The 24,099-nt window shown below is 41.5% G+C and overlaps 1 protein-coding gene across 4 annotated transcripts in view; it reads right to left on the bottom strand.

Moving 5' to 3' along the window:
- Window positions 1-24,099, bottom strand: part of NETO1 (neuropilin and tolloid like 1) — a 287,874-nt gene that overhangs the window by 36,361 nt on the left and 227,414 nt on the right. For all 4 annotated transcript variants that reach the window (XM_075585452.1, XM_075585451.1, XM_075585453.1 and 1 more), the window contains one exon: window positions 20,376-20,489. In XM_075585452.1, coding sequence (XP_075441567.1) covers window positions 20,376-20,489 — 114 coding nt within the window. The remainder of the gene's footprint in view (window positions 1-20,375; window positions 20,490-24,099) is intronic.

A 24,099-nucleotide genomic window follows, 5' to 3' on the forward strand; every position in this document is an offset into this window, starting at 1 on the left:
GTGGAAGTGGAAATAATGGACACGACCGGACCCAAGAAAGGGGCGCAAAAACGTAGTTTACAAAGTGACAATGATGTTTGTACAGTTGAAGGGGAGGGTAAGAGTGAGCTACGGCAAGATAGGGTGGTGAAGGCAAAGGTTTGTGTTCTGGATTTGGCCAGTATTGACGGGAGTGGGGAAGAGGAAAAGACCGTGAGTAAAGGGAAAGAGGAAAATAAGAAGTTAGATAGGGAAGCGCTAGAAACAGAGGAGAAGGCAGGCCCTGGTGGTGCGAGTGGAAAAGGCAAAGAGGGAGAGAGTAAGTGTAAAGGGGTTGTTGTTAGTGAAAGTGAAAACGTGTCTTCGCAAGGGATAGAAACAAAGAAAGATAATGATAGCCAAAGTAACGTGGAGCCTAGAGAGAAGGGTGTAGGGGGTAAAGTTGGAAAAATATCAGGGAAAGTAACCCTAAAAGAGAAAATGGAAGAGTTTGAGGATGCAGTGGGAGATGTTCTATTTTGGGTGGGTATTTTCCGGAAGCAGCATGGGGGTAGTAGTGATGAACAGATTATAGAAAGATTGGAAAAAATGATGTACCAGAGAAAACAGCTGACAAAAGAGCAATATGAAGAATTAAAAAAGGAGCATGTACAGTGGGTTAAAATAAAAGAGGCTATGGGAGAGGTGAGGGAGAAGGAGAGTGTGAGTGAAGGAGAAGTAGGGAAGAGGACAGCTGTGGGTAAGAAAGAACCAAAAAAAAGGAGGACTTAGGAGGGGAGGTGAGCGAGGACCAAAAGGGGCAAAAGGCAGGCCCAAGTGGGATTGAAAAAAAAGTGGAATCAAGGGAGGAGAGGGTGGAGAGAGAGTTTTATGTAAAGGATGTATTACTTAGATTAAACAGTTGGGCAGCACACGTGGCGGAAGAGCATAAAGTAGAGTGGCTAAAGTTACAGTTTACCAAGGAAGGGCTGTCAAAAGAGGAAGTAAGTAGAGCAAAAGATCCATCTAATACGTATAATATCAAGGTTTCGTTGGAGAAGTTGCTGGATCAAAAAAGGCATTAGATGTAATGTTATCTGTTGAAAGTACGAAAAGCCTAGTGTAGGATTGGGGAAATAAGTTATGGTTAAGGAATTGTTGTGTTTTGCGGTCTTCTATGCAGTGTAAGGAATGTATAGTGTTGGTTTTCTGTTTATTACTGGTTGTAATTAATGTGAACCGTTAATAAAGCTTTAAATAATAATAAAAAAAAAAAAAAGGTCGAAACAGCTGTCTGTGGGTGGTTTTCTGGGTATGCACCTTAACCCTGGCTGTGCTCAAAGCTGTGACCATGCAGCAAGCTTAAGCCTATAGGGAACCATGTTAAAAAAGGTTATTGAGGCAAAAAGTGACACTGTGTGCTCATTTGCATGTCATTTCCCAGAATCCCTTGCTGCAGTGGAAGTGCTGTATGCTGGGTGATAATGGGGAAAGGCGGGGTTGCAGACCTGCCTAAGACATGCAGATGAGCATACAGCTATATTTGCATATATATATATATCTATATAGATCTATTCTTATATATAGATCTATATAGATATATATATATAGATATATATGCAAATATAGCTGTATGCTCATCTGCATGTCTTAGGCAGGTCTGCAACCCCACCTTTCCCCATTATCACCCAGCATACAGCACTTCCACTGCAGCAAGGGATTCTGGGAAATGACATGCAAATGAGCACACAGTGTCACTTTTTGCCTCAATAACCATTTTCAACATGGTTCCCTATAGGCTTAAGCTTGCTGCATGGTCACAGCTTTGAGCACAGCCAGGGTTAAGGTGCATACCCAGAAAACCACCCACAGACAGCTGTATATATATATATATATATATATATATATATATATATATATATAATCAAAAAATAAATAGATGATACCGTTCTGTGGCTAACGAAATGCTTTTATTTGTGCGAGCTTTCGAGATACACTGATCTCTTCTTCCGGCGATGTTACAATGAATGAAGCAAGGATTACTTAAAAACAGTGTCTCTTGGAATGTTATCTGTGCTGGTCCTTCCCCGATGTGGATGTGTTTTATGGCTAGAGGTGTCAAAGGGTTACTGAAAGCAAGTGAAGAAAGAGTGTGTTTGTGTATCAGTGTGAATAAGAATGAATGGAGAGCCCACAGTATAAACAGTGCTCTACACAAGGTGTGTGTGGAGTGAGAGGGGATATAAATGGTGTGGGTGGGTGTGGAAATGTGAGAGTTTGTAGCACAACTAAAAGTGTGTGTGGATACTATGTGGTCCCTATTGGTGTATAGGGATGGAAAAATAAGGAGTATTGGTATGTGTGAGAGACAGCTGTGTGTGCATACATATAGCACAGTATGTACAGACATGGCCTTTAGCGCTCATGGGAAGAGAGTTCGCTAGTGTCAGTAATGACTCATAAAATTTCGATCTCTGTTTAGGCCACTGCTAAGTGTCCCGAACAGTTGCATAAATTTGTATTCATGCAACCGTCTCTCTTTCGGGGTTTTAAGATTACCTTTGAGTATGGCAACCCTCAGATCGTTCATCTTATGGCCAGAGTCAGAGAATTGTTCGCCAACAGGACTGTCTCTTGTTCCGCGTGTGATGCTGTGGCGATGCAGGTTCATTCTCTTGTTTAGCCCCTGTCCTGTCTCACCTATGTAGTAGCAGCCCCCTGGGCATTTCTTGCACATGATGAGGTACACGACATTGCTGCTACTACATAGGTGAGACAGGACAGGGGCTAAACAAGAGAATGAACCTGCATCGCCACAGCATCACACGCGGAACAAGAGACAGTCCTGTTGGCGAACATTTCTCTGACTCTGGCCATAAGATGAACGATCTGAGGGTTGCCATACTCAAAGGTAATCTTAAAACCCCGAAAGAGAGACGGTTGCATGAATACAAATTTATGCAACTGTTCGGGACACTTAGCAGTGGCCTAAACAGAGATCGAAATTTTATGAGTCATTACTGACACTAGCGAACTCTCTTCCCATGAGCGCTAAAGGCCATGTCTGTACATACTGTGCTATATGTATGCACACACAGCTGTCTCTCACACATACCAATACTCCTTATTTTTCCATCCCTATACACCAATAGGGACCACATAGTATCCACACACACTTTTAGTTGTGCTACAAACTCTCACATTTCCACACCCACCCACACCATTTATATCCCCTCTCACTCCACACACACCTTGTGTAGAGCACTGTTTATACTGTGGGCTCTCCATTCATTCTTATTCACACTGATACACATACACACTCTTTCTTCACTTGCTTTCAGTAACCCTTTGACACCTCTAGCCATAAAACACATCCACATCGGGGGAAGGACCAGCACAGATAACATTCCAAGAGACACTGTTTTTAAGTAATCCTTGCTTCATTCATTGTAACATCGCCAGAAGAAGAGATCAGTGTATCTCGAAAGCTCGCACAAATAAAAGCATTTCGTTAGCCACAGAACGGTATCATCTATTTATTTTTTGATTATTGAAGCTCGGCTAACACGGTACTGATACCTCTACATGTATATATATATATATATATGTATTTATATGTGTGAGTGCACAATCCTATAGGTAATTTATAACCATTTAATAAGACATATTAGCAAATAACAAATAATAAGTGATCATATAAAGGTAGATAAGCAAAACAGAATTAATAACAATAAAAATAGAGGGAGAGATTGCTGCAGCAATTTAGTGAGGAGAACCTGAGATATAGGTCAAAAGTCTGTTGAGTCCTGCAGTTTGAAATATGCCTTAATTCGCATCCTTAGAGGAAGTGAGTAAACGACTCCAGTAGCAGCTGTGTTGCTCAAGCAATTCCAATGTGAAGGATGATAGTATCAGTCTCCTAAACAGAAGTGCGCAGGTGTAAGCTAAACAGACACTTGCACAGCCTGCGCGTCTGTCAGCTGGATGCTTCGTGTAGGAGTAATTGGAAGCTGAGATGTAGTAGCACTAAGGGGATTACCTGGTTAATCGGCGTCGGGACCTCGTCACGAGGTCAGCTGTTCTGCTGAGATACCGCTCCTTCCTGACTGCCTCCGATTGAAGAGTGATACTAATTGCCTACTGTTGCGGTTGTTTGGCGGTGGATTTCCATTCTAGGACACGCCTGGGTTGAGGTTGCCTGATCGAGCTGGGAGAAACACCCGTTGAATGTTCTTGTGAGATGTGCGGGTCCCGACGCCGATTAACAAAGTACTCACATTAGTGCTACTACATCTCAGCTTCCAATTACTCCTACATGATGCATCCAGCTGACAGACGCGCAGGCTGCGCAAGTGTCTGTTCAGCTTACACCTGGGCACTTCTGTTTAGGAGACTGATACTATCATCCTTCACATTGGAATTGCTTGAGCAATACAGCTGCTACTGGAGTCGTTTACTCACTTCCTCTAAGGAGGAGAATTAAGGCATAATTCATACTGCAGAACTCAGCAGACTTTTTACCTATATCTCAGGTTCTCCTCACTAAATTGCTGCAGCAATCTCTCCCTCTATTTTTATTGTTATTAATTCTGTTTTGCTTATCTACCTTTATATGATCACTTATTATTTGTTATTTGCTAATATATCTTATTAAATGATTATAAATTACTTATAGGATTATGCGCTCACATTTGTTGTTTTTCTTTATGTGTTTTAGGAACTAGTTATTACTTTTTGAGCTGCCGTTCCATTTTTTATTAAATTCTAATTTACCTAGTCATTTCACATCATTGGTTTGAGCTTATACACCTTTTATATTAGCCTTTTTTATTGAGCGCTGGTTATTTTCTTCTCTGTATGTCTGTATGTATATATATATATATATATATATATATATATATATATATATATACACACACACACTCTCTTACATCACTAACGTTCAGGGACCATTTAACACCTTAAGTCATAAATCGCATACTGCACAGGGGGAGGGATAAGCTTCAGCCACAGATGCATTCCAAGATGCACTGTTTTTAAGTTAAACCCTTTCTTGCTTTATCCCTTGTAACACCGCCGGAAGAAGAGGTCAGTGCATCTCGAAGGCTCGCACAAATAAAAGCATTTTGTTCGCAAAAAATATATATATATATATATATATATATATATATATATATATATATATATATCATACGAACCAATCCAAAGACCAGTAAAGAGACAGCAGACTGCACGGGGTTAATCCAAAGATATGTATTCACAACATGAAATACACGTAAGCCAACGTTACGGTCCCACAGAGAGACCTTCCTCAGGGCTGTGCAACCCACAAGTGCAAGTGACCAAACATATATACCCCCACCCATGGTACAGTGCAAACAAAGGGAACCAATCACCAGCATGCAATCAGACATAATATGCAACATAGCTGTGCTCCGTGCCCCCTCCCCATTACCTGAATATCCATATGATTCGCCATGAATTGAGAGCAGGCACTTAAGCTATCAAAGAAAGACACCCTGTGACACTGGTCTCAGAGTCTAGTGTCCGTGCGGAGGAACGTCGCGCGCCGCGCATGCGCAGTGGAGCAAAACACATTGGCTGCCGGGGTGCCAGTCAGGAGAGCGCGCCGCGCATCACAGCTGTGTGCAGACGCCTCACATAGTCTCCCTGGCAACCAGGGACGCCGGCGGCGTAGATCGCGCATGCGCAGTCTGAAAAACCGCCTCGGGGCACAGTTACCAACACACTGACAGCTATATTAAGCTAGAAAGGGTTATATTACACAAAGCATTAAAATGAACCACAGGGGGACTGATATAGGTACAGAGCACAAGGAGCGCATGACACCACCATAACAAATAAAGACAAAGGAGGTGCAGGAGTGCAGAGGGAGTGATACAACAGAGTATTAGTGACAAACATACATAAGGCATAATGTAAAACTAGGTCAAAGTTGGGAGCCAAATACAGAAAACAGCTAAGTGAAAGCTCCTCATTGAGGCCACCAGGTGTCATAGTCCTAAGTTCATATATAAGCCTAGCTTCCTGTTTTAACAAAGTCTTGCCCCTATCACCCCCACGGGGGGGAGGGGGACTGGAACCTGCAGAATAGGCATACATCGGAGTGTAGCCAATGTCTGTCTCTTTTCTTTGAAATGTCACTTCAGGTTTATTTCAGAGGCATCACTCAATAGGGCTTTTCTGATGTTTGAACGGTGCATGGCCATACGCTCTATCAGCATGTCTTCCCGATGTACAGCAATCCACAAGGACACCTGATGAAGTACACCACGAATTTTGACTCACAGTTCAGTGGTTGTTTGATTTTGATCGGTGTGCCACTATGCGGGTGATTGTAGCTAGGGCCCAGCTGCATATAGTGGCAGTTGGTGCAGCCATGACAGCGGTACGAACCAGATTTTTTGGCTAACCAGGTGGTGGGTGTAGCATATTTGTCTGTTGGATCAGACCCTGTGACCATGTCACCAATGTTTGGTCCCCGACGAAAGCAGAATAGAGGTGGCTCTCTAGCACATGCACCAATCCTATCGTCACTCTCCAGGATGCGCCAATTGTCCCGAATGCAGCGCTTAATGCTGTTTGTAGCAGTACTAAATGTACTAACTATATTAAGCCTGTTGCTAACCGGTCTGCCTGACGATGGTATCAATAGCTCACCCCTGTCAATTTGTCCAACCTTCTGCAAGGCAAAGTCAATGTCCTTGGCCGAATAGCCCCTCTCCCGAAAGCGTGCGGCCATTTGGGCAAGAGCCCTTTGTGATTCTTCTGGATCGGTGGTAATTCTCTTCACTCGGAGAAGCTGAGAGTATGGGAGACCCCTCTTGAGTGGTACAGGATGGTGACTGGCTGCACAAAGAAAGGAGTTCTTATCGGTGCTCTTCCGGTATATTCTAGTGGCCAACGTGCCTCCAATTTTGTACACTATGGTGTCCAGAAAAGCGATTTCCTGGTAGCTGTGGTTAAGGGTAAACCGGATTGTGGAGGGGATGTTATTTAAAGCAGAAACAAATGCCAGCAGCTCATCTCCACTGCCCGTCCACAGAATGAAGATGTCGTCAATATAGCGGAGGTATTTGACGATATGCTGTCCATGCGTGATGTCAGTTAATATGTGCAACCGTTCATACAGATCCATAAATAGATTAGCATACGACGGTGCCATGTTTGAGCCCATGGCCGTACCCGTTAGTTGTAAGTAATACTGTTTTTCAAATTTAAAGAAATTTTTATGGAGGATGACCTCAATGAGCAACATGAGAAAATCAACTGGTGGACCCTGCTCGACTCCATGTTCTTCCAATTTAGTGCGTACTGCTTCTAGGCCCCCTGCATGGGGAATGTTGGTATACAAACTAGACACATCTAGCGTGGCAAGAATACAGTCTGCTGTATCAACGGAAAGATGACTGAGCTGCTCAATGAAATCCGTGGTGTCCTTAATGTATGAGCCCATTCTAGCCACCAATGGCTGTAAATAAAAGTCCACGAATTGCGAAAGGGGGTGGCACAGCGACCCATGGGCCGAGATGATGGGTCTGCCCGGTGGTGCGACTGTAGATTTGTGCACTTTGGGTAGTGTGTACACTGGCGACACACTTTATTCGAGCTTGGCTAGTCCCACGAATTCGGGTATACCCGGGTGTATTGAGGTTTGTGACTGTTTTCTGCCCGAGTACATTGAGTTATTTTCCAAGCAGGGATTGAAGCATTTTATTCCCGCTGGCTGCAATACTGCACAGTATATATATATAAACTGCATTACAATTCATGAATTTATGCCATCTGGTAGACACGCGAAGCATTGCAGCCTATTAAATCCTAATCATTATCATTTAACAGATCAGCCGCCCATCAGCCAGGCATGAACCCAGGCTGGGAAGGCAAATGCAACGTGGCTTGTCAGAGGTTAGGAGTGGCGCATTCCAGGTATCTGCCAGGTACATACCGGGTATTTACTCGAATAAAGTGTGTCGGTGCAGTATAATACTGGCATCACAGGGTAGTCCTGGGTCAGGAATTTACTGGTTTCTTCTGTGATCCAGGCATTATTCAAGCCCAATTGGATGATGCCATCAATCTCCTTCTTGTAGGCTATCGTCGGATCCCCAGGGAGGCGTCTGTAATGGTGTACAACTGCAAGATGTTGCTCAATCTCCTGTTTGTAGTATTGGTAGTTTAATACAACAATCCCACCACCTTTGTCTGCTGCTCTCACTATGATCCCTTTGTTATCCCGTAGCATTTTCAAGGCAGCTCTCTCCTCTCTTGATATATTAAAGAAGCTTGTGGTATATATATATATATATATAATCTCGGTAATCGTTGATAATATATACATACAGTAATGTACATATGTGAACATGCCGGAAATATCTGGTAAATATGCAAATGTAAATTATTCTATTTGAATATTTTTTTGTGTCTTCTTCCCTCCAACAAAAGCCATTTTTCAATATATATAAACAGACGATACCATTCTGTGGCTAACAAAATGCGTTTATTTGTGCGTGCTTTTGAGATACACTGACCTCTTATTCCAGTGGTGTTACAATGGATAAAGCAAGAAAGGGTTTAACTTAAAAACAGTGCATCTTGGAATGTATCTGTGACTGAAGCTTATCCCTCCCCCCTGTGCAGTATGCGATTTATGACTTTAGGTGCTAAATGGACCCTGAATGTTAGTTATTTAAGAAAGGGTGTGTGTGTGTGTATGTGCGTGTATGTGTGCGTATAAATATATAAAGTGTCCACAGTGTATACAGCACTTTACAAAAGGTGTGTGTGGGAGTGTATACCAAAGGTGTGGGTAGGTGTAGAAATGTAAGAGGGTGTTGCATTACTATTAATGTGTGTAGATACTATGTGGTCCCTATTTGTATAGGTACAGAATTACATTGTACATATGTATGTGCAAGAGACAGCTGTGTGTGCATTCATATAGCGCAGTATGTATAGACATGGCCTTTAGCACTCATGGGCAGAGAGTTCTCTTGTTTCAGAGTACTGACTCATGAAGCTGCGGTCTCTGTTTAGGCCACCGCTAAGTGTCCTGAACAGTTGCATAAACTTGTATTTATGCAACCATCTCTCTTTCGGTGTTCTAAGATTACCTTTGAGTATGGCCACGAGTATGGTTCGTTCATCTTATGGCTACAATCAGATAAATGTTCACCAACAGGACTGTCTCTTGTTCTGCATGTGATGCTAGGGCAATGCACATTCATTCTCTTGTTTAGACACTGTCCCGTCTCACCTATGTAGTAGCAGCCCCCTGGGCATTTCATGCACATGATGAGGTACACGATATTGCTGGAGGAACAGGTGAACCTTCCTCTGATTTTGTACTCCAGATTCCTGTGTGGTATTTGTATTGTGCCCGCTGTGTGGAGCATTGCGCAGGTTTTGCATCTTGCATCCTGGCATGGTCTTGTCCCGCATTCAGGTGTACTGTTAAATAATTTACTCCTCACCATCATTTTCTTGAGATTATGAGGTTGTCTGTATGATAATACGGATGTTTCAGGGAAGAGCTGTTGCAGTCTTGAATCTTCCTGGAGAATGAGTTGTAGTTCCCTGGTGATCTTGCGTAAGGCTTCTAGGTGTGGGTTATATGTGACCACCAAAGGTACCCTGTCACTTGTCTCTTTCTGTCTGTATTCAAGGAGATCACTTCTTGGCATTCTGGTGGCTTTGTGGATTTGCTGGTCTAAAATTCTGGGGGTATATCCATGGTTTATGAAAGCCAATCTCAAAGCTGTAATCCACTGGCCTCTGTCTGCTGTGTCAGAGCATATCCGATTATATCGTATGGCTTGTCTGTAGATGGTTGCATGCTTAATGTGTGTGGGGTAGAAGCTGTTTTCCCTCAAATAGCTGGCTCTGTCTGTAGGTTTCCGGTATACAGAAGCCTGTGGTTGGTTGTTTTCTATAGTAATGGTGGTGTCTAGGAAATATACTTTGTCCGGGAATGAGTGAGTTTGAGGTTGATGTTTAGTTGGAAGTTCTCATGGAACTGTATGAGGTACTGATCACCAGAGGTCCACATGAGGAGGATGTCATCGATGTAGCGAAGGCATGTAATGGGATTCAAGTGACAGGTGGAAAGAAAGTCACTTTCCTGTTTTGCGCTGAACAGATTGGCATACTGGGGCACCATCTCGGTTGTTTGGTGGTCTCGGTTTTTGGAGGTATGTGTCATTTCCAAATGTGAATGGGTTAGAATAAATTTGATGCATTTAGTCACTGTCTCTGTGAGTGGCTCCTGCGTTCCCAGAAAGTATCTGCAGGCTGAAATCCCATCTTTGTGGGGGATGTTTGTGTAAAGTGATTCTACATCCATGGTTGCTAGTTGTGTTCCTGTTAGGAGTGGGCCAATGGCATTAAGTTTGTTTAGCAGGTCGGTGGTGTCCTGAATATAACTGAGTGTGTTCCTGACAAGTGGTTTTAGAATGCCTTCCACCCAGCCAGAAATATTCTCAGTCAGTGTGCCAGATCCAGAGATAATAGGGCGCCCAGGGTTACCCTCTTTGTGAATTTTAAGGAGCATGTAGAATGTGCCAGGTTTTGGGTTAGCTGGTATCAGGTCTATAATTTGTTCTCTTGTGTGGATCGGGAGTGTTTTAATGATCCTGTGGAGTTCTCTCATGTATATTTTTTTGTTGGATCCTCCTGCATTTTGGTGTAATACTTAGCATCAGAGAGTTGTCTGTGTGCTTCCCTCAGGTAGACTGTGGTGTTCATTATGACCACCGCTCCTCCCTCTACCGCAAGTTTGATTGTTATGTAGTGGTTGGCCTTTAGAGATTCTATGACTCTCCTCTCGATCAGTGTCAGATTATATGTTTGTTTCCTTACTTTGTCCAGGATGGTGGATTTGTCTCTGTGTCTAAAGCTTTTGATGTACCAGTCCAGTTTGGGGTTGCGCCCAGTTTGTGGGATCCAGTTGGATTTTTGCTTCTTCCTGCTCATGTGCAGCGGCTCTCCTTCTGCAGGGTTGGCACACTCTTGGTCATGTCTGTCATGGAAGAACTCCGTAAGACGCAGTCTTCTGCAGAACTCTTCCAAGTCACTAGAGAGCTCAATCTTGTCCATGGGCTGGGTAGGGCAGAATGTGAGACCCTTTGATAATAGCTTGATTTGGTGTGTAGTCTCAGATGTTAACAGTGCAGTCCTGCTGTTGGTGATTGTCCATGTTTATATTGTTTGTGGTTGTGCAAACTGCAGCAGAGTATCTCATTCTCAGGCGCAGTCTGTGGCATTTATTTTCCTTGTTGCTAATTAGACACTTCAGGAATTTGACATAGAATATTTGGAGTCCTCTCCATGTGTCTGTATGTATTTCTTGTGTGTCCAGGATGCAGTCTATTGTCTCTTTTGTCCTTTTCTTGTTGCTAATCAGATTGTTCCTTAATCTTTCAGAGGTCCTGGTGCACAGTTGTTGGAAGAATTTTGTGTTATACAGTATGTGTTTGCAAATGGGTTTTTGAAGGTAAGTCCTTTCCCCGGAAGACGTATATTTCGTAGACACCACCATTACTATAAAAAACAACCAACTACAGATGTCTGTATACCGCGAACCTACAGACAGAGCCAGCTATTTGAGGGACAACAGCTTCCACCCCACACACACTAAGCATGCAACTATCTACAGTCAAGCCATATGATACAACCGGATATGCTCCGACAAAACAGACAGAGGCCAGCAGATTACAGCCTTGAGATCGTATTTCATAAACCGTCGATATAACCACAGGATTGTAGTCAAGTAAATCAGGGTTGTTGTCAATGATTATGATTATCATGATTGTAAATAAATATTTATTTTATCAGGAACAAAAAAAAATAATATAAAACGCTGGCCATTGTGTTTTTAACCCGTCCCTAGCAGAGCATCACCTCTCTATCTGCCTGCGTGTAATCCTCTTTGGGATGGGAGCTAGTTGATTACTGCGCATGCGCCTGTAACTTCACCCACCACTGCTTGCTTGAGTGAGTGACCAAAAAAAAAATTGTTATTTTCTCCACAAGCCTGCAAAAACCATCTTGATATGACGATATTCAATCTGTGCTGTAGCTTTTGACTGCGACCCTGTGCGTTTGACTGCACATGGTTGATTTGTGTGCTTTTTACGTACTGTATTTGGGGGTGTAGGGATCATATTATTATGATGAATTGCTTTTTGAAATTATGTAATTTCTTTGAACTGCTGCACAGCTAATCCTTCATGCAGTACCCTCCCCCACGCACACACACAAGGCTCGCTCAAGGATTTGAAACTCTTATCGACAGACACCTCCACAGAGTCATTCATTTTCTAAAGCTTGTCATTGTGTTTTTAATCAGTCCCTAGCCGAGCGTCAGCTCACTGCACCTGCGTGTAATCCTCTTTGAGATGGGAGCTAGCTGATTACTGCGCATGACTCGCCCATCCCCCCCCCTCCAACCCTTTGAGGATTTTTTTGCGGTAACGCTTTGGAAAAATCCCTTCTCAAATTTGATATGTAAATCTAATTTGCACAGCACTGTGAGAATTGAAAGTTAAAAAAACAATAACTGATTCATGTTGTTTTGTCATTCATTCTTTTTCTTTGGTGTATTGTAGGTGAGTGGGGGGGGGTTGTTGTCAATGATTATGATTAGCATGAATGTAAATAAATATTTATTTTATTTTATCAAATACAAATATAAAAATAATCATGAATAATACATAATGCAGTCTTTATTAAGTTCTTCTGGCAGGTGGAAATTGAGGGCCAGTGGATAAACATGAATAATGCACATTGATAATAATATTATTTAATAATATATAATTAATAATATATATATAGTAATATAATTTTTTCCGTCTTTTTCTTCTTCCTCATTCTGTGTACAGTATAGTAGTTCATTGACAGAGGAGAGGTTTTGTGTACATCATTACTGCAGTTTAGCTACTGTACACTTAACTGTACAAACAGTTCACAGACTGTACACGACACCCACCCTCTCCCCCAGTCCATCCTTTTTTTCTGAAAAGACAAGAAAACAAAAAGTTAGTGCGGTTATGTGCATACTGTATTATGGCATTGTGTGCTGAGTAGTACTGTTAAACTAGTCTATACTGGAACTACTGTATACTGTGACTACTGTTAAATAGTTTGGAACCAGATGGCTGGTGCTGCTCTCTCTGGAAATAAATAAATTGAGCAGTTAGGTGTATACTGTACTGTATTATGGCATTGTGTACTGTATACTGTAGCTACTGCATATTGGACTACAGTACGCTGTTAGTACTGTCAAACAAGTCTATACTGGAACTACTGTATACTCTGACTACTGTTAAATACTTTGTAACCAGATGGCTGGTGCTGCTCTCTGGAAAGAAAAAAATGGTGCAGTTACTGTACTGTTGGTGCATACTGTATTATGGCATTGTGTACTGTATAGCTACTCCATATTGGACTACAGTATGCAGTTACTGTAGTATTGTCAAACTAATCTATACTGGAACTACTGTATACTCTGACTACTAGAAAAGAAAAAATCTTTGCCATACTTACCTGTACCATACTGTACTTACAATACTACAGTACAGTACTTCAGTATACCATACTACCTTCCTGATGCTTGCCCATTATGCGCGATCACAATGGGCAACACAGTCGCAATATGGTCAATATATTTATTGCATCGTTCCACGGTGAGTACATCATTCCAAAAACTCAGTATGCCTTGCGCCAACTCATCCTTTTTGGAGGGTTTCACGACTTTTCGTATATGGTCCTTCAGCTGATGCCAGACCATTTCGAACGGATTGAAGTCTGGCGATCTGTCATTGGAGGGGAAAAAAAAGGACAATTAGTTTAAGAGATACAGTACACAGTAAAAACAGTGGGGAAAAAATGAGACACAATTACCGCACTTACTCCGCGGGCGTCTTCCCCCAGTTGATACCGCGCTTAAGGATATATGCTGTTGACGCAGTGTGCTTCGGTTCGTTGTCCTGGTAGAAACGGTGACCATCCGGGAACTCACGTGTGATGTATTCCACAATCTCAGGCACAATTTTGTCTTGGAAGAAAGCTTTATTCATGATTCCAATAACAAGAAAAGAAAAGTGCTCAAAAAACTGCACACTAGTACAGTACAGTGCGTAAGGCAAAAGCGTGTGACACACATTTTACTGTACCTTCAAAGATGACGATGCATCCTGGTCCACGCCTAGAGATGGCACCCCACACTTGCATCTTCACTGGGTGTTTTGGACGCGGCTTCATAGATATGCAACCTTTTTTGTGGAATGCAAAGTTGGCAAATCTCTAAAGCGATACAGTAGACTCATCAGTGAAGATGCAATCCTGGAAAGTTTCTCCACTGTCGATCTGGGCCTGGACCACTCTCTTGATTTTGTTAACGTCCCTTATCATGGGGTACGCTCTGTAATGACAAGGAATAAATAATTTTAGAGGTACAGTACAGTTTCTTAAACAATACTTTTACCTCCTGTACTGTCCAGTACTAACCTCACACGTCCATATTTCCATCCAATTCTGCGTCTCATCTTCTTTATGCTGGTCTCGGATACAGTGAGATTGTGATTTTCCTGCAGAGTGTATTTGACCCTTAATGCACTCTTCTTCTCATCATTCTCCTTACTTATTTTGTCGACCAGAAGAGTTGTCTCCCTACAATGTACAGAAAAACAACAATCCGGTATTAATTAATTAATTAATTAATATGCAGTAATATAAACAATATATATACTATTGTTATAAAAAATATACAGAAATAACTATAAAATTAGATAGATCTACACAATATATTGTTCTATTAATATGCAGCAATACAAACAATGATAGATATACTGTATTATATAGTTATATAAATATACTTAATCGTTAGTTACCGTTGGTGTCCTTGTTTGTTGTTTGGTTTTTCCGTGTGCATGATAGCACACGGTGGTTGATGGCACAACGAGGCCAGAAGCAGCTAACCAGCGTTGGATATCTGCAATTCGGTGTCCGCTCGTGTACAGCTCCTTAATTCTCATGCTGAGATCCTTTGAAATCTTTTTAACAGGCATTGCTGCGAGTAGAAAGAAATACAAACACAAGAATGTATATTCGATGTGTAGTCGATGTGTATTCAATGTGCAGTGAATCCACAAAATGGATGGTGTATTTATACGTTAATGACTCACAATTGCGTACGCCCACTTTCAACACCTGTACCTCGTCGCCATGCATAAAAGGTTACACACTTTGCATAGCCTCCCACTCGATGATCTGTATCTGAACTTGCCCTTGTCCAGATATTGCATTGTGCCATCTGCTTCCATGGATCAACCCCGATTCTACGGACGCAAGAAGCCACTTGCCTCTGCCATGCCTGTCACGCAGAAAAAGCGAAAGGCAGGAGCCGTTCCCAAGCCAAGGCCAAAGCAACAGGCTAAGGCCAATAAAGAAAACCTTCTGCTGACACCAAAGGCTAAGGGTTTTAATACACGTAAGCTTATTATGTCAAGAAGAAATACGGTGATGTACACTCAACGCAAAACAAATGGCAGCCAACCCATCGAACCCGCAGACCACTTCTTCCAATACACTTCGACGACTCTGCCGCCGCTCTCCCTGAAATCTACATCCCATCTTCTCCACTACTCGTCCACGACGCTGCCGCTGCTCTCCCGGAAACCCACAGGCCATCTTCGCCACTGCTCTTCGACGACGCTGCCGCTGGTGCCCCTGAAATCCACGGGTCACTTTCTCCATTGCGCTTAGACGACTCTGCCGCTTCTCGCCCCGGAAATCCACAGGTCACTTTCTCCATCCCTCTTCGATGACGCTGCTGCTTCTCCTCTCCCGGAAATCCACAGGTCACCTCCTCCACCCTTCTTCGGCGATGCTGCCGCTTCTCCCCATGGAACCCCCATCTCATCCTCCGTAGCACCCATCCACCCAGATGTCCACAGCACGCCATGCACAAGAACCAGCTCGTTAGACCGCATGCTGAATGGGATAAGTGTGGATATCCCCAGGAACTCTATTGTGCTGGCAAAGATAGATCTGCTTCTGGAGACCATGCTAAATATGGATCAACGGATGCAGAAGATGGATCAATGGATGGAGAAGATAGAGACTGACATAGCGGGCATACATCATTTGCTAGGTGTTCATGCACCTGTATCCCTGACGCCGGAGCAGGAGGTTGGCATGGATGTGATGAATGGGACCTTCGACCACCTTCCATCAGCAAGCGCACCCCCTCCACCAGAAGATTTTGTGTACATGTATGCCGTTGAGGAGGAGGATAACATGACAACCCCGTCAAGACCACGCCAGGAGACAACACAGTGACCAAGACAGGAGGAAAGCTTCCTCCCAGACAACCTACCCTCGCCCGCCGCCACAAGCACACCCGCTCACAGAAGCACACCCACTCCCAGAACCCAACAACCTACATACGCTTGCATCGATACGGTGCCCGACATCATCCTGCGCGAGCTGCCACTGGCACTCAGGGAGAAGTATAGGGTGATGAGTGCTGGTGTACCCCACAATTATGCCTTGTTAATTTTTATGCACCACGTGTCCTACTTGGTGTACTGCGAGTGGGCCTACAAAGTGAACTATGAAGGAAATCGCGAAAAAAGGCGCTTCCTGATCATTTAAGAAAGACTATTCTGGAGGAATTGCGGCACTATTTTTCAATTACAGATCCTTTAATGAAAAGCGTTCGAGACTGCATTAATGGCATTTTGTGCATACAAGGCATCGGCCCTGGAACGACAATCTGGTGGGGTACGCATTTGTGTGAGTGTTCAACTGTTGTTTATTTTTTGTAAATGTTTTGTTTCAGTCCCCGAGGGCTGCAAACAGGCCCGGTTTTCAAAGGTTATCCTGAAAACCAGGCCTGTTTGTGTCCCTCGAGGACTGGAGTTGATCAGGCCTGACTGACTGTTCTGTACAACATCCTACTGTAAATGATTTTGACTTGCTGTACTTTAATAAAGGAGATGTTGCGTTGTTTCAATTTTCTGAATAAATAATTTTTTTTAATAACAACATGTGACTGTTAACCATACTGACTGACTGTAAATGTTTTGACTTTCTGTACATAAATGTTTTCACTAGCAGTAAACCATACTGTACACCTGTTGATGTTTTGAATTGCTGTGCACTTAAAATGTTTTTACATTGAACAGTATTTGTAAATAAATGTTTTTTGTACTTACTCCACCAATAAAAGAAAATGTTGATTTGTTTTAAATTGTTCCATTGTCTCCTTTTATACTGTAACAAAATACAGTGTTTCTAGAATGTACAGTACTGTCCAGGCATACTGTACTGTATACTGTAGGCATGCTCAGTACTGTACATTAAGTATACTAAATATACCAAAGTATATTAAAACAATACATGCTGTACGGGTATAGAATACACATATGTACTGGAATACATGTAGAATAAATGCATCCTTTTTTTTTCTCGGGTTTATTATAAAGTATATATATAAACTGTAGACTCCGGTACGTGGTTTTTTAAATCCGATTCAGCAATGTGCAGGCATTGTTACACAAAGCGATATTATCCATCGAAATCCCTCCATTTGCCATTTTCCGCATGAGATGACAAAGTTTCTTTTCTGAGGAAAAACAAAAATTAAAGTTTTACTGTAATGGTCAGTCCCCTAAAGAAGTTCCCAGTCAGTCCCACCAATAATTTTCTCGGGGGGCGTCTCCTGTTCACATGCGCATGCGCCTACCGTCGATGTGATGACACGCATATGCATTTCAAGAAAGTTCCAATGCGCATGCGCCTAGCGTTCCACCAATTGTTCAGTATCTACAGTACTGTAGAAGCCGCTCAGCCAATGATATTGCTTACAGGAGAATCGCTTGACTTTGATATTTTCAAAATAAAAAAAACAGAAAAAAACGGCAACATTACGCACCATAGAATTTCCCATTCAACTGGCGCCGGCGCGGGGCCACTGCCAGTCCAGTATTCTTGATCATACACGTTGACAGGTAACAGCGGGACTACTACACCTGTGGTCAGCTGATGAGGCTGGAAATCGCTTAGGTACATGCAATCTTGCTCGAAACTGTACGCGAAATCCGGCTCAGGCTGCAGGTATCCGGGTGGGGACAGACAGCAAGGGTTGTCACTGACGGTTGGACCGTTATTGGAAGCCGGTGCTGGTGCTGGTGCTGGCGCATTGCTTGCCAGCGACTGACATTTCTCACTTGGTTTTAACACGACCTTTCGCCTTTTGCCGTCTGCATCATAGATACGGGAAAAACCCGGTTATACACACCAATACCCTCCAATAAATTCGGGATCAATACGAAAAAACATGGATCGCTACATAACTTTTTCCTTATTGCACGCTTCCACACATGAGGAGCTGGAGAAAATTTGTAAAAGTCATAGTTTTCGATAAAATACTGATAAATTTGAACAACTGTTGCCATCTTATCATCTGTTGCATTAATCGTGGCCCATATTAAATAAGCGTACGTTCTGTCGGGTTTTTGGAACACGAGCTGGACTTGTACACTCATGGCGGGACTCTCTGGACAATAACCAGAAACTGATACAGAAATTATACATTATTGTAACCTCTTCCTTCAGTCCCAAGGCCAATTTACAATAGACCACTGTGGTATCTTTTTTAAACGAAACACCTGCAAGTCGACACATTACTGAAGTGCATGCGCATTACAATTCATGAATATCTGCCATCTGGCGGACACGCGAAGAATTGCAACCAATTAAATCCGAACCGTTCTCAATAAACACATCAACCGCGCATCAACCGCGCATCAATCGCGGCTGTGAATGCAACATGAATGCGGTATGAATGCGGCATGAACGCGGTGAAGTGCGCGGCATTCGGAAAAAAATCCCGGAAAAATGCGGGGATGTTGGAGAATAAAAGGGGCCGCGACAGTATGTACAATGTTATTCTATCCCTATATACCAATAGGGACTACATAGTATCTACTGTACACACATTAATAGTAATGCAACACCCTCTTACATTTCTACACCTACCCACAACATTGGTATACACTCCCACATACACCTTTTGTAAAGTGCTGTATACACTGTGGGCACTTTATACATTTATATTTATACACATACATACACACACACACATACACACACACTCTTACATCACTAATATTCAGGGACCACTTAACACCTTAAGTCATAAATCGCATACTGCACAGGGGGGAGGGATAGGCTTCAGTCAGATACATTACAAGATGCACTGTTTTTAAGTTAAACCCTTTTTTGCTTTATCCATTGTAACACCTCCGGAAGAGGAGATCAGTGTATCTCGAAAGCTTGCACAAATAAAAGCATTTTGTTAGCCACAGAATGGTATTGTGTCTTCGTTTTTGATTATTAAGCACGGCTAACACAGTACAGATACCTCTACATCTATATATACAGTACATCCCTTCACTCTGTGCAGTATGCGATTTATGACTTAAGGTGTTAAACAATGTCTGTCTGTCTGTCTGTCTATCTCTACACATTATTTAGGTTATGGTGGGTGAAAAGGTGACTAAAAACCCTCCACTGTATAGCATATAGCATATAAAAATATTACTTGTGAGCACATTCACATGTCTAAGACAGGTTTGCAAACCTTTTCCACATTACATGGAAAACTCTACTCATGTCGGATGAGAACCACAAGGTCGAAACAGTCTGTCTGTGAGTGGGTTTATTGGCTTTACATCTCATCCCAGGCTGTGTTTAAAGCAGCATGCATTTGGCTTAAGGGTTTTCCATGTTATGTGGACTTGAAACAAAGTTGGCACAGTGTGCTCATTTACATATAATTTCCCAGAATCCCTTGCTGCAGTGGAAGCACTATATGCTAGGTGATATCTATATCTATATATCCTTCTGTCTCAAGACATACGGTACTTAGCGTGATGTTATTGGCACATTAATACAATGTTGCATTACAATACTGTACAATGGCTTTAAGTCTATGAGAATTCATATTATAAGCTTTGTGGATATGCGTTAACCTCAGAAACTTTCTGGGTCTCTGACCCCTAATTTTTAAAATAAAGTCTTTATACATAGAGTCCCATATCTTTCAAATTAAACTATACTTTTAGCTGCATGTGATTTTTGGCCCATTAATGAGATTAGCCGGAAAATTGGCAGTTTTGATAAGAGCCAACTGCAGAAAGCTAAAATTAGATACTGAATTAGAATGAAGAATGAAGTAGAATTAAGAATAAAACATCTAGAGCTTGCACAAAATGTATACTTTTTTTCTTCATTTTTGTAAAAATTCAGATTTTTATGGCCTTCCTTTAAAATGCTTTTATGTAAATTAATACTTAGTGAATAGCTCACCAATTAAAAAATATATGCATTACCTTTGCAGTGATTTTCATCCCAAGGGTATACACAGTTCTGGACTCCATTGCAGACCAATGTGTTATTAATGCACATATTACTATGGCAAAAGAATGAGTTTGCTTCACAGGGAGCTAAAATGAAACAAAACAAGAGAAATGTTACAATTTTTTAAACAGTAAAAACAACAAAAAAGTCAGCGGCATTTGTATTAATACCAGTGTATTCATAATGAAAATGAATAGCACAAAGAAAAACATCTAACCACAGTGGCATAAGTCATGATGGTTATAATATTGGTTGAGTATGCAGACTTAGATTAGTCACGACACAGTACAAAATCAAGAGGCGCACCGGTGCTACTGGAAAAGATTCCTATTGAGGGGACACAAGTAGAACATAATACATCTTGAAGTACAGTAGTGCCGACGAGTATTCTAAAACAAATCTGGGGCAATCACCAACAAGTCCCAGGTACATGCTGGGTACAGTATATGCTGGGTACATGCTGCAACATTTCAGTGACATTTCTGCAGACAGATTAATGTTCATCTGATTAACAGCAGGGATCCCTGGCAGTCCCATTCAACTGAATGGGACTGCCAGGGACTCCTGCTGTGTTAATCCAATGGGCCATTAGTCTCTGCAGAAATGTCACTGAAATGTTGCAGCATGTACCCAGCATGTACCTGTATCTTGTTGGTGATAGCCCCAGATTTTCCAAGGCAAGTTTAAGAATACTCGTCGGCGCACCTGTAAGGAAGCAGGCACACAAACAATCCCAAATTAAAAATGTATTAAAGTTGCATAGTTACAGTCTATGTGTTTTGGTCCCAACTGGGACCGTTGTCAGAGTCAGTCATAAGTCATAATGGCACATCTTTACTGAGAATTTAATGGAGCTAAAGCCACAGAGAGATGAAGATAATCAGAATTATTTTGAGTGGGAAAATAGCCTCCAACAGTATTTTCTGCGGCAAGTTTAAAATTATGTACTTAAATGTATTAAGGCAAATTTAGAGCAGAATTGACACAAATTATGTCATTTTCATCTTGGTTATCTTTGCAGCAAAGTACTGTATCTAGGTATTTCTTCCACTTGTTGTACCATGTTTCTTTCATCTGCAATATACAGTACAGAGTGTAAATGTAGGAATTAGAAAGGAGTTACAATACAATGCACAGATTATATTGACCTACATTAGATCAAGCTCTGTGTCCGTGTGCATTACTTTGTCCATGTGCATTACGTTATCTTATATACAGCAGTCAAAAAATCCTCCAAGTCTAATATTAACAGTTCATGCTAACAATTTGCATATACAGTATGGGATTCTAATATTTGATGCAATCACAAGCAGAAACTGGAAGAATGCGTTAAAATAAACTCCTATTTGGACTTTTTTTTATATACATATATACATATCCTCCTAAGTCTATGAAGTGTTATCGCGTCGATCCAGCATTACTCACATTTTATATATACATACACATTCAGAGAGAGTAATGCTGGTTTGGCTCTATTGCACTTTATTGAATAAGGGTATTGGGTCCTTATACATCAAACTCCATAAAAGTAGACTCAATATCGCACCTGGTAAAAAAAGAAAAATGACGGCCATTATCACCTCAATTTTAGATTGGTTTTCATTAACATTGTAGTAATAATTTACCAGGTGTGATATTCGGGCCAAAGTCGCGATGCGGGAACCATTAATAATTTATTAATTTCCGCATCGGGATGAATATTTCTATAATAGGCTTCTGTAATAACTATTTACCCGTTTGATCCCAATGGATATAAGTATAATTACTAGGACCACAAATAAGAGTATATAAACCCTAAGCCAGGAGACTACAAGCAGTAGTAAAAACCAAAAATAATAAAGTTTTATTAATATAACGACAGACGCAACTTAACAATTATAAGGAACATATAAACACACATAGGATATTAAAATCCTCAAGGGAAGGAACGGTTGTGAAGTGGTATAAGAGACAGTCTCGTGTGTAAATACACGTAGCTATAGGGAAATACCCTGAGGGATAGAAGGTATGTTAGCTAAACAGTGTGTCCACTTTTAAGGGTACATAATGCGCAGGTGACTTAATAGACAGTAATAACGATCGTAGTGCGCAATGTCAGACACTGATAAGGATATCACAACACTGCCCCGCAATACAGATAGAAAACGGCGTATAGCGCGACTAACGGGAGTGTAACAGTAATACAGACAAATAAATGAGGGAACACCTGATGCCTAAGGCTATCGTGCCTGGACTTAAAGACCCGAAATAGCTGATAGTTATCTCCTAATTAAAAGTGGACACACTGTTTAGCTAATATACCTTCTATCCCTCAGGGTATTTCCCTATAGCTACGTGTATTTACACACGAGACTGTCTCTTATACCACTTCACAACCGTTCCTTCCCTTGAGGATTTTAATATCCTATGTGTGTTTATATGTTCCTTATAGTTGTTAAGTTGCGTCTGTCGTTATATTAATAAAACTTTATTATTTTTGGTTTTAACTACTGCTTGTAGTCTCCTGGCTTAGGGTTTATATACCCTTATTTGTGGTCCTAGTAATTATACTTATATCCAGTTCTTACCATATACTCACCTGTGTATGGCGACTCTGAGTGCTGTTATTAGGGCTTTTAGTGACCCCCGGAGGTCACTTGTCCAAGTGTTTATTTACATACTGGATACATGCTGAAAACATGCTGCAACATTTCTGCAGACAGACTAATGGCCTATCGGATTAACAGCGGGTGTCCCTGGCAGTCCCATTCAAACAGTGCACAAAACCACTATAAGCCACATTTGGACTATTGGGATATTGGGCATTAGTCTAGAGGGGGTAGGTTTGTTTGTGTGGATTGGGGTAGGGGGATTGATGAAGGGGGTAGTTCCCTGGAGATAATGGTTAGGCCTCCCAGGGGGCCAAGGGGTAGGAGGGGTTAACCCCTTGATTACTTTAGCGGTTAGTAAAGCATGGAAATGCTTTATTAGCCGCTATGGGTCTAAGGGGGGTACGTAGTGCAGATGTATGTGTATATTAACCCTTTCCACCTTTTGTGTTAAAAATAAAACCATTCTGTAATAAAACATTGGAAGATAAAGCCACCAAATACAAAGAAAGAAAACAAAACACAAAAAAACATTACCGCTTAATTCATTGTTGTTGTCATGGAAACCCATAACTAGTTGACCCTTGGGCTATTAAGGGGTTAATGTTTACTTTAATGTATTTTAATTATTTTATCATCTATTTCATGTTGGTTTACATTTACTGTAGCTTATGTATATAGTGGGCATTAAAGATTGGGCTAATGCCAGCCTGGATTAGTTGATGCAATATTTGCGTTATCTCTACCACTAAACCTATTTCAATCCATATCTACATTTGTAGGGTTGCATATATATATTTTAATCTTCAGTGTTATGACTGTATTTATTGGTACCAATATTTTTAAAACTTCTGATAAAAAAAGCGATATTTTGATGGTGTAACATCACTGGATTACACAATAAAAACAACACACGTTTATTGGTGATAATTACACAATTTTTCCTTACTGTGTCAAGTCAAATCTATTAAATCATACATCTTGAAGAGCATCAGTTCATTAGTTGCAATCTAAAGGACAGGAGACAGAGGGGCCTATGCTAGTAACCTTAACACCCACTTATCAAGGCTTTTTAGCTGTTAATACCGCTAAGGTAATGAAGGGGGTA

This window comes from Ascaphus truei, chromosome 2, assembly GCF_040206685.1.
Source record: "Ascaphus truei isolate aAscTru1 chromosome 2, aAscTru1.hap1, whole genome shotgun sequence".
Lineage (NCBI taxonomy): Eukaryota > Metazoa > Chordata > Amphibia > Anura > Ascaphidae > Ascaphus > Ascaphus truei.